The following is a 13,163-nucleotide window of genomic DNA, read 5'->3' as shown; positions in this document are numbered from 1 at the left end:
TTTACATCGTTTACATCGTCTACATTGCGATGTTGACAATATCGTGTCAACATCGTGTTAAGATTGTATATATAGAGTCTATACCTTTCTGTTTACATCGTTCACATCGTATACATCGGGATGTTAACAACAATGTTTCAACATCGTGTTTATATTGTATATATACATATAAAGTCTATACCTTTCTGTTTACATCGTATACATCGCGATGTTGGCAATATTGTGTCAACATCGTGTTTATATTATATATATAGAGTCTATACCTTTATGTTTAAATCGTTCACATCGTATACATCCCTATGTTGACAATATTGTGTCAACGTCGTGTTCATATTGTATATATAGAGTCTATACCTTTATGTTTACATCGTTCACATCGTATACATCGCGATGTTGACAATATCGTGTCAACATCGTGTTTATATTGTATATATATTTAGACAATATACGTATAGTGTCTTGAAATATGAAATTTATTTGTATGAGGCTTAGAAACGGGGGAAATGCGAGCATTTTACCGTTTCGTGCCAAATACAAATAAATTTCATATTTCAAGACACTATACGTATATTGTCTTTATACTGAAATTGGAAAAAAAAAATTTAAAAAAAATAAAAAATATGTAACAAATTGTTGTTAAAAAAAAGTGTTTGGAATTTCCCTCATGGGGGTACCATTTTGGGGTTTTCCCTATGAGCGTAGTCCTGATGGTAAGACCATTGAACATTTTAAGGAATTAGAAAGGGAAAATGAACTTAATTAATAACATTTAATTAAGCATGGTATATGAATTACCAATTTGAAGACATAAGTTTAAATTCATAAAAGTTTGACCATTGTTACTACACGTTGTCATGGTTGTGACGTGACGTTGTTGATGAAATACAGTAGTTCTGGTAAGTAGGCGGGGCTTTATAGGTTAGTTGGGGTCATTGACGTATAAAGCTAACGTTTATACGTATAGCTTTATCTGTGTAGTAAATTAGCTGATTGCAGTATAAATATATATATAAAGTCTATACCTTTCTGTTTACATCGTTCACATCGTATACATCGCGATGTTGACAATATTGTGTCAACATCGTGTTTATATTGTATATATAGAGTCTATACCTCTCTGTTTACATCGATCACATCGTATACATCGCGATGTTGACAATATAGTGTCAACATCTTGTTGTTGTTGTATATACATTTTTTTTTTTGTTATTTTTTTTTAAATAAGTTAAGTAGTTAGTTATATAGTTTAAATTGTTTTCCATTTGTCATGTCGGCGTCTTTTATTGTTAACTATGCGATATAAACTTTGCTCAATGTTAAAGGTCATACGGTTATCTATAGATGTGCCATTTAGTATGTATGTACTGGAAGTTTGACTTATTTGCAATCATACCACCTCTCCTTTTTATATATACCTTTTCTGTTTAAATTGTTCACATAGCAATGTAACAATTATTGTGTCAAAATCGTGTTTATATCTTATATTGAGTCTATGGTACGTATATACACGCTAAACTAACTGCATTTGTTTGCACCTGTCCTTATTCAGGAATCGGTTGTTCAGTAGTTGTCGTTTGTTGAATTGTTTATACGTGTTTCTGGTTTCTCGTTTTTTTACATGTATTAGACCGTTATTTTTCCTGTTTAAATAGTTTTACACTAGTGTTTTTTTTTGTGCCTTTCATAGATACTTGATAAAAACCAAAAGTCCGTGTTTATGACAATACTTTGACCAATAGTGGTTTACTTATAAAACGTGTAACTCAAATAAACAGTTGTCTCAATTGAACTTATACTGCATCTTCTTATATGTATACATCACTGTGTTAACGATGTCAACGATGTAAACAATATATAAGAGTTCAAACAATGTTAACGAAGTTGACACGATATCGGTTTAACATTGTGTACATCGCGATGTTAACGATGTCAACGATGTAGATAATATATAAGAGTTCAAACAATGTCAACGATGTTGAAACAACATCGTGTTAACATTGTAAACATCGCGATGTTAACGATGTCAAAGATGTCAACAATATATAAAAGTTCAAACAATGTCAACGATGTTGTCACGGACATCGTGTTTACATTGTATACATCGCAATGATAACGATGTCAACGATGTAAACAATAAATGAGGGTTTTAAACAATGTAAACGATGTTGACACGACATCGTGTTAACATTGTAAACATCGCAATGCTAACGATGTCAACAATGTAAACAATATATAAGGGTTCAAACAATGTAAACGATGTTGACACAACATCGTTTTAACATTGTATACATCGCGATGTCAACGATGTAAACATTATATAAGGGTTCAAACAATGTAAACAATGTTGACACGATAGAGTGTTACCATTGTAGCTATCGCAATGTCGACAATATTGAATAAACATCCTGCACTGGACATGTCGATATTGTCAACATCGCAATGTCAACTTTATAGTGACATTATCGTCCATGTTAATTAGAATCGACACGTTCTAAAATTGTCAATGTTATATTGTGGTACCATGGCTTTCAATGAATTGATTTCGAAATATAAAAAGAAAGTATTATGCCCTTTATATTTTTTTTTGTGTTTTGGTTTTATGGCAAAACACAAGAAACGCTCAATGCAAAATATTGAACAGCCTTTAATTATTAGACTGTCGTTGTGTTGACTTGAGTTATCATTGATATGTTCATAATTATAAATTAACTGTTAACAAAACTTTGAATTTTTGAAATACTTAGGCTTTTCTTCCTCAGGAATAGATTACCTTAGCTGTATTAGGCAAAACTTTTAGGAATTTTTGGTCCTCATTACTCTTCAACTACGTATTTTATTTGGCCTTTTTAAAAAAATAATTATTCGAGCGTCACTGATGAGTCTTTTGAAGACGAAATACGAGTCTGGCGTAAATATAATATTTCAATCCTGGTAGTTATGCAAGTTTATTTAAACGCTTTTTCACAATAATGCAAATGTATTTAGATATGAAAAAAAAACCAGCTTAAAATGAGTAGGATGCACTAAGTTTCAAAAAGGTGTTTTCGTCAATGAAAAGTCTGTAGGTACCAAGAATAGATCAAATAGTCAATGAAAAGCAAACAAATTCAAGATACAAAAGAAATAAAAGTACAAACACCAATCAACTTAGACTTACACATTAAAAACTACTAAAAATTGAGCAACCAAAAAATACCAAAATAATGGACATCATAGGTGTTCTAATAGGGTATTTAGTTTTGGCATACTTAGTGGAATTAATCTCTTTAATAATTGCAATCAGACACATGGCAGTGAAAAGTACACGCCACTTAGGCTACGACCAATGGAACATATTCATGGTCACTTAATCAACAAAAATTCTATAAACCGTACCGGTCGACCAGTTCTGGTGTTAAAATAGTTTGGAGGGATAACTACAATTTTCGCACCATGTTGTCGTTCACATATGATGAAGACATAACTCTATCCTTAGTTCCCTCCGTTCCAAAAACAAAATATTTGCACCAACATTTGATATTCCTTTAAATATTAGGTCGGAATAGTTCGTTCATTCTGTCTTAAGGTTGTTTTATTGGGCAAATATGTCAATATTTAGGAATTTTTGGTCCTCAATGCTCTTCGACTACGTATTTTATTTGGTCTTTTTAACATTTTGTGGTTCGAGCATCACTGATGAGTCTTTTTTTAGACGAAACGCACGTCTGGCGTTAATATAATATTTCAATCCTAGTATCTATGCTGAGTTTATTTAAACGCGTATTCACAATAATGCAAATGTATTTAGATATGAAAAAACAGCTTAAAATGACTAGGATACACTAAATTTTCAAAAAGGTGTTTTTGTCAATGGAAGTCTGTAGGTACTAAGAATAAATCAAAGAGTCAAAGAAAAGTGAACAAATTCAAGATATAAAAGAAAGAAAAGTACTTAGACCCACATATTCAAAAACCACTAAAAACTAAGAAAACCAAAAATTATCAAAATAATGGACATCATAGGTGTTCTAACAGGGTACTCAGTTTCGGCATACTTAGCGAAATTCATCTCTTTAATAATTGCAAACAGACACATAGCAGTGAAAAGTGCACGCCACTTCGGCTACGACCAATGGAACATAGTCATGGTCACTTAATAAACAAACATTCTATAAACCGTACCGGTCGACCAGTTCTGGTGTTGAAATAGTTTGGAGGGATACTACAATTTTCGCACCATGTTGTCGTTCACATATGATGAAGACATAACTCTATCCTTAGTTCCCTCCGTTCCAAAAACAAAATATTTGCACCAACTTTAATATTCCTTTAAATATTAGGTCGGAATAGTTCGTTCATTCTGTCTTAAGGTTGTTTTATTGGGCAAATATGTCAATATTTAGGAATTTTTGGTCCTCAATGCTCTTCGACTACGTATTTTATTTGGTCTTTTTAACATTTTGTGGTTCGAGCATCACTGATGAGTCTTTTTATAGACGAAACGCACGTCTGGCGTTTATATAATATTTCAATCCTAGTATCTATGCTGAGTTTATTTAAACGCGTATTCACAATAATGCAAATGTATTTAGATATGGAAAAACAGCTTAAAATGACTAGGATACACTAAGTTTTCAAAAAGGTGTTTTTGTCAATGAAAAGTCTGTAGGTACTAAGAATAAATCAAATAGTCAAAGAAAAGTGAACAAATTCAAGATATAAAAGAAAAAAAAGTACTTAGACCCACATATTCAAAAACCTCTAAAAACTAAGAAAACCAAAAATTATCAAAATAATAGATATCATAGGTGTTCTAACAGGGTATTCAGTTTCGGCATACTTAGTGAAATTCATCTCTTTAATAATTGCAAGCAGACACATAGCAGTGAAAAGTACACGCCACTTAGGCTACGACCAATGGAACATATTCATGGTCACTTAATCAACAAACATTCTATAAACCGTACCGGTCGACCAGTTCTGGTGTTAAAATAGTTTGGAGGGATAACTACAATTTCGCACCATGTTGTCGTTCACATATGATGAAGACATAACTCTATCCTTAGTTCCTTCCGTTCCAAAAACAAAATATTTGCACCAACTTTTAATATTCCTTTAAATATTAGGTCGGAATAGTTCGTTCATTCGGTCTTAAGGTTGTTTGATTGGCAAATATGTCAAATGATTGTTTATTATATTTTTTTTTTACAGTTGTTATATATCATGTCCTGTTGAACTTTCGTTACATATTGATAAATGTCTCAATGGTAATCAAATCTCATCTTTTCATTCTAACTGTTATGCCTGTATCATATGTATTGAGTCCTGTGTTCACTGATTTGAAAGTAAATAACAAAAATGAGTAAAAATTGACGAATTCCAGATGTAAAACAAAATAATCTAAATTTTGTGTGTGATCGCACGAGGTTTTTGTGGGACTCGTATTGTTCAGTCGTTAGTTTTCTATGATGTATTTTGCTGTTTGTCTTTTCGTTGTGGGCAATTGATCATGATTGTCTTGGGGAAAACCCGTTTGGCACCAAAACAGGTGTCAATTGTACTGCACAAGATGCGCATTTTGATAATAGGTGTATCTTCAGCAGAGTAATGAGGCCAAACAGTTTGAAAATATTTATGAACTGAATGCTTCTTTTTGTAAATATATTGGTGTGTAAAAGGGTTGACTGATGAACATTTTGTTAGTGCACTTCCTATTAAACATATGCGCACGGTCATCGCTTTTACACACCAATAAATCAAAACTTAATGTACATTAAAGAGCTGATAAAATAAGACCTGACGTATACTAAAATCCCGACAATTAGTCATAGCTTTGCATATAACGGGTGTTCTCAACTATTTCGAATTGACTCACAATTTTCTGACGAAAGATTTTAGTCAAATAATACTCATATGTGTGTGCCTGTACCTATGTAATGGCAAGATTATATTCAAAAGTCCTCATAACTTCTACTTTTATAAATGTTCATCAAATGAGATTTAAATTGCTGTATAAAAAAAGTAAAATCACAAAAATACCGAACTCTGAGGAAAAAATCAAAACGGGAAGCCTCTTATTAAATGGTAAAATTAAAAGCCTAAATTCTTCAAACGAAATGATAACAACTGTCATATACCTGACTTGGTATCGGCTTGTTCTTATGTAGAAAATGGTGGATTAAACTTGGTGTTATAGCTAGCTTAACCTCTCACTTGTATGACGTAAAGACGTAGTCTGAATGAGGAACTATAACTCACTCAATGATTCATAGTACATTCCACTATTAATATCAATAAAGTAAGTTTTCATTCATGATTATGATTTTTGGGAAGTTTCATTATATAGCCATTCAATAATGCACGATACCTAATTGGCAAAATATCAAACCAAATTAGAGTTTTGTTCCTAATTTCATGGTCCATTGAACAAAGAAATGCTAGAGCGAGTGGGACATCTGTGTACTATTGACACATTCTTGATTTTTTATGTGTTATGTTGTATTTTACTGAGATCGTTTATCAAATTGTGATTGTATCATGTAAATTATCTTATTATTCAATACATAACGAGCAAATTAATCCTCATCTGTGTATTTCTATACACATCGAGCAAATTACCCACACTAGTGTTTTTCAATAAAAAGCAGCGAGTAAATTAATTCACATCCGTGTTATGCAATACACATCGTTAACACATGACATGCATTAGTAAATGATCTTTGTTCATATTGTGCTATAATCTTGATAATGCACATCAAAGGTGTGCATTTAATATCATATATTTACTGCACAGTTTCAAAAGCATTCTTGTATTTAGGGGGCGGACTCTGGATTTTGAAAGGAGTGTAATTGCATAAGTTTAAAAAACATCACCGAGTGTAGCGAGACTAAAAACAATTTTTGACGATTTTATATGCTAAAAAGTAAAATCACAAAAATACTGAACTCAGAGTATGATATGGTTTCCAATCAAAGGGTAGGATATAACATCTTTTATAATATTTTTTTGTACTATATATATATATATGAAAATCTGAAATCAAACTTCGTCCTTGGTCAATATAATCTGAACAGGTCCATGTATACATATAACGTATTGACCTCGTCAAAGTCCATAATTGATAAATATACATGTATATCTAGTAACAAATTTTTCACATAGCGTTACTGGCAACCGGCTTATTGTGCTATGTGTAAGTTTTGCTAAGTATCGAAGAACTCACTAATTTTGAGATGAAGAACAACAATCTAATTGCTCTGACAAGAACAGATAAGGATTTTGTGGCATTATATAACAATTCAAATTCTTTCTTTCCCGTATAAGAGATAATATGTGTCTCTTTTTTTTATGTCACGCTTAGCACTTTTCAAACTTGGCAATGGTTATTTCTCTGTGAGTACAACGATGTTTTTCGTATTCGCAACTGAAACGAAAAACAAATAAACATTATTTTATCATTACATATGTCAAAATATATCAAATACGTGATTTCATTTTGAATTGTATAATACTATGTTGCTGCTAATTCTTGTAAAATTGTTTTAATCTAGTGAAGTCCGTATCTGTATATGAATTTCAGGTTCTATACAGTAGTATAATAAGTCATTATATATTTTAATAAAGATACTCAAAAAGTAACATAACAAATATACCAAATTCCAGGACACTTCACAACGGAAAGTCCGTAATCAAAAGTCAAAACACATCAAACGAATGGATAACAACTGTAATATTCCTGACTTGGTACAGGCATATTCTGATGTAGCAAATGGTGGATTACACCTGGTTTTAAAGCTAGCTTAACTATTCACTTGTATGATAGTCGCATAAAATGTCATTATAGTGACAACGATGTGTGAACAAAGTAAACAGACATCAGAGGAAAAAAAGTCAAAATTAAGGGTACAGAAGTCAAGAGTTTTTTTTAATCTTGATGTTTTTAACGTGTTTACATATGACTGCGGATGTGGGTAGGGTTCACAGAAGAGACAATAAAAGCCTAAAAGTACCATAAGGCGGGTTATTTTCGCAGGGTGTAAATTTTCGCTTATTTTCGAGGATAGAACAAAATCACAAAATCGCCAAAATAAATTCCGCCAATTTAAAAGTGCACATGTAAAGGTATTGATAATCATTTTGAATCCGCCAAAATAATAACCGCCAAAATATTTCGTATACCTTATTCAATGAAAATCGCGAAATTTTACACCCGCGAAATGAATCAGCTGTACGGTTATTATTGGAAAATAAGAGCAAACCAAAAATAGAGAACAGAGAGTAATGGAATACACAAGAAAAAAGAACAAGAATGTGTTTATATTTCACGGACGCCAAACTCGCACTATTATTTCTTCTATGTTCAGACTGTAAAAATGGGATAAAAACTCAAATTTTGCATTAAAATTGAACAAAATGTAATAGAGAATATGTGTATTAGGTTTTAAATTGACTGGACTCCAAGTGTTACTAGTTCATCAAAAACTATATTGGCCAAAAAACTTTAACCTCAAACAGGACACACAGATGGACAAACGGACAGAAGAACAGACGCAGAGACTAAAATACATAATGCCTCTATATGGGGCATAAAAACTGTGATAAAATTACAGATTTAGGTAATGAAACTGAAATAAACCATGTACAGAATGAAGAAATCATGAAATATAACAAATCTAACATTGACCTATAATGGTTTACTTTTATAAATTGTTATTTGGATGGAGAGTTGTCTCATTGGCACTCACACCACATCTTCCTATATCTATCTAATAGTAAAATGGTGTAATAGATAATTTTAAAGAATAAGTTCTTTTATAACATGGAGAAAAATTCCCCAAAAAAATTGAAGAAAACAGAATGAAGGCTTTCTATCAAGACTCTGGTGGCTAATTTAGGAACGTATCGCCAAATCTTTCTATGTCTTTCTGAAAATTTTAAAGAAGGTTGTTCAATACTTACGTGTTTGTGTATGTAACTCCATCGGAACCGCAAATGGTTTCAAGATCTGCATCACATGGGTGATGACTAAGTTCTAAGCAAAAGAAGTCAAATACAGCCTCAGGACCGGTTATGACTGGTCCAGTGCCTCCCCCTGTGCCAGTTCCGGTTCCGGTACCGGAAGTTGAACCAGATGGTGCCATAGTTGTAGTTGTGCTGCACGCCCCCTGGTATGCAACGTGGAGGTTTCTATCAGCACAGTGAGCTTTACCATAATCACACCTGAAAATAACCAACTTTTTTATTTCCAAATAATATCCATTGTGAAAACAAAAATTATGATTAGACATTTGATTTTAACGCCACTTTCGTTGAGGCTTGAAATTGTTTTGTTTTAAACATTTTCGTAAAATTCAATTGTATTTCAATAGTAACGCAATCTTATGGGGCACAAGTTTATTACAACTTACAAACAGTCCTCTTTAATCATATACAATCAACATTATATGATTTCAGCAAAAAAAAATCAAATAAGAAAACTTTAGTTATATCATAAAACAAAGCAATGAGTCACACATTGATGCAACAGAAGAAATAAGACACACCAACAAACCACTGTGTAACATCACCACCGGATAGTGGAACCTCCAAAGCGATGGAAAAAATAATGTGAAATCGGGGTAAGGTCAAATTACTTCCATTTTCATTATATACTACGTTTTACTGACAAGTAAAGTTTCGTGATCATAGCGATTCCTAATAATATAGCTATTATTTTAGGGCTAATTATATATGATCTTTGATTGGTTGTATCTCTTGAAATTGTCAAAACGAATGCGGTGATACCTGCTCAACTAATCATGGGATGGGTTCAAACTTGCTAAAAACACATAAACTTAATATCATTCAACGATTCTTTTGACTTTTTCGTAGAACAAAGGTATATCAAATTTAAGCTTGTAAAACACTGTATTTCGCAAAAAGCTATTTTCTATATAGAAGTTCATGTAAATAAAGCGGATAACTGCACGGCGAAAAGCGGCAAACAGTTGTTAACTGTGCGGGGTTTAGAATAGACACTTTTTTGCTATCATTGTTTGTTTGCTTCGGGTACCTATATCAGATGGTGATTCTACACAGTGAATACAAAAACACAAAACCACTAAATTTCAAAATACCTGTTTCTGTAGGTTACACCGTTGGTTCCACATTCTGGGTGGTCTCCATATTGATAACAATCAGATCTTTCAATGGCTCTACAGCTATATTGAGAGCTCCAACCTTGAGCCGTGCAAACTGAAAAAAACACCATGGCATAGTAAAATATTTATTCAATGATGTAGAACTGACGGTCGTGTGTTCCATCCCCAAACAGGTCAAATCAAAGACTTAAAAACTGATATCTGCTGCTTTTCCTCTAATCATGCGGCATTTAAGAGTGAGAGCAAAGACTGGTCGGCACGGAGTCAGAATAATGTGTCCGGGTAGAGTAACATGTCTTCCTGTGGTTTGTTACCTGTTGAGTGAGCACGTTAAACTTCCGGCTCAAGGTATCGGTCTAATTCAAAGCAGGGTTCACAATATATGATATAATATTTACATGTTCTTTTTCTGAATATGTTTTTATTTGTCACTGGACTTTAACCTTTTTGGTCATATAGCTCTTCGGTTATTGCGGTTCTTATACATTCTTGTCTTTCAAATGACAAACGACGGGCGGAAATAAATATATTATATTTAAATTCACATTTATCAAATAGGAAACAGGAAATGTATTGTTAACGCAATATAAGAAACAGAACACTTAATATTTAGTTTTCTAATTTTTGTGCTATTTTCACATTTCCTGACCGGTGTGAGAAAAATATTTCTCCTCACTAGTGAAAAATCTGTTCTCGGCAAATGATTAGACGAAATTTGATTATGACGTCTAAATGTTTTGTTTTCTTCTGAATTTTCCTATTGTGACGTCATGAAAAAAGGCGACCATGCCTGATGACGTCGCATATAAAAAACACAAGTTTTTGAAAATCTTTGAAAAAGAAGGATAAAAATCATTAGAGAAACAGATTCCTATACTATAACTCGTGTATTACGATATTTCTCCACTCTCGACAGTTAAATTTTATTATTTAAAGCCGAGCTCGGCAAGCCTCGCGCTTTAAATAATAAAATTTAACTGTCGAGAGTGGAGAAATATCGTAATACACTTGTTGCAGTGTAGGAATCTATATTTCTTCCTAGAAAATAAATTTGTTTCAAATGGGAAGTAGTTCAAAATTTTTAAATAAAGGGGCGTGGCTTCATTAACAGTATACGTTCTCAGACTAAATAAATCCAATATAGATCTGTGTGTCACAGTTGTCATTTGGGATGCGACTGTTATGTCTATTTGTCACATAGAGGGTAGACAGAACTTGCCCATTGACTCTGCCCCCCCCCTCCCAGTGGCAATTATCATATACATGAACAGGACAATAAACAGATTAACATCAGCCTTGCCCCTTGACTCTGCCTTCCCCCCAGTGGCAATTATCACATACATGTAAAGGACAATTCACATATTAACATCAGCCTTGCCCCTTTACTCTTCCCTCCAACCCCCCCCCACCCCCCCCCCCCCCCCCCCCCCCCCCCTCGGTGTCAATGATCACATCCAAGTGCAGGACAATAAACATATTAACATCAGCCTTGCCCCTTACGTCTGCGCCACCCCCCCCCCCTTTTCCCCCCAAAACAATATATATTAAATTTTCATCCACATTAGTTTTTTATGTATGCATTTGTTGCAAATTATGTTATATGTTATAGGGTTATGCTTTTGGCTCATGTCGAAATATTGAATCGGCAAACAACTAACTTTCTTCAAGTTCAATGTCCTGAACATGCATGACATATTTGCCACTGGACGTTAAGTATTGTAACTTCAGCAGTCATTGATTATAGATCATATGATCTATACATAGTATATATAGTTATTCAGCATGTTAACGTTTGGTTAGGGAACAAATATTTAACTTCAAAAAGGGCAGGGGTATGGTTTTTAGTCTAAATATATTTTGTTTTTGTTTTTCGACGCTATCAATCTATTTATTTTTTTTTCAATTTAAGGTGGTACCCAACACTTTCACTAAAATTAATTTAGTTCGTTGAATTTTCATAAAATTTTAATAAAGTATTTACTTTTACCCTTTAACAAAAATATAAAAATTTCAAAAATTTTGAACCAACCGTTTTGTCAGAAAAATTACACTGGTTATATAGCGGTTTGACAAACACCAATTTTGATCATTGAGCAACTTAATATTCCGTTAACAACACAACGTTATTAAAACGTTTTGATTATTTTACAGAGTTATTTCCCTGTAGCGTTAGGTACCACCTTAACAATAAGGTATGGAGACAATCTGGAATTAGAATGCGTTTTAGTCATCTGCTTCAATGTGACTCATGTGATACATACACTGCTAGGATTCCAGAATAGTGATTTTGGGTTTATGGTAAACATTAGTTAACAGTAATTTAAAATTGTTGTAACTTATTCTTAAACTTTATTCATTAGCTAACATTTCTTAAAATAATAGATCATTTTCATATAACCTAGTTCTGACTCGGTATGATATAAGTTTTGACGTTATACAACAACAGAACTCAATCAGATTGAAATCGTTTAGATTTATAAAGTACCTAAAAATGCAATGTAAAAAAAGAACAAATAATCAAAATATTAAATATAAAAAAAACACTTGTTCACGACAATATTGCGCAATAGCACCAGACACCGACTGTACTGTATTTAAAGAGTTTAGGATTTTAAGGTCGAATTCATCTTTTTTAAAAGTCGTTAGGCATTAAATGTTCCACTGGTAGTCCTTAATTTCAAAACACTGAAATGCAACATTCTAATTAAAACTTCAGTATCCTTACCTGCAATGCATACAACAAAACAAGCTAATTGTGCCACCTTCATTCTGGAGAGTTTATTCCCTTTCTATGACTATAGACAATAGTAAGAATCACGAACTACGTAATGTCTTATATCTCGTCTTAGATCGTGACATTATTTGACAATTATCTTTGGGATTCACATGAATTAAGGTCACATATTATTAATATCAAGAAATGTTTTACCAAGATGTCATTGTATCATGATAGACGATTAAATGTGTTAAATGTCAATGAGATATTTTGGAAGAAATAACATATATGTCAAGGAATTCTCATGTTCTAATCTTTCACAAGGGGA

General features: G+C 32.7%; 1 protein-coding gene across 1 annotated transcript; it reads right to left on the bottom strand.

The window, feature by feature from the left end:
• Positions 1 to 7,287: 7,287 nt before the first annotated feature.
• Positions 7,288 to 12,888, bottom strand: LOC139505390 (follistatin-like; the record flags this gene model as incomplete). The annotated part of the gene is given in 4 exon segments (XM_071295005.1): positions 7,288 to 7,403; positions 8,939 to 9,199; positions 10,096 to 10,213; positions 12,845 to 12,888. Coding segments are annotated over 4 exon segments (489 nt in total). The 3' UTR covers positions 7,288 to 7,336.
• Between the last annotated feature and the right edge of the window lie 275 nt (positions 12,889 to 13,163).

Source organism: Mytilus edulis, unplaced genomic scaffold, assembly GCF_963676685.1.
Source record: "Mytilus edulis unplaced genomic scaffold, xbMytEdul2.2 SCAFFOLD_1158, whole genome shotgun sequence".
NCBI classification, from domain to species: Eukaryota; Metazoa; Mollusca; class Bivalvia; order Mytilida; family Mytilidae; genus Mytilus; species Mytilus edulis.
Note: the sequence above shows the minus strand (reverse complement) of the source record. Positions and strands in the feature narration are given on the sequence as shown.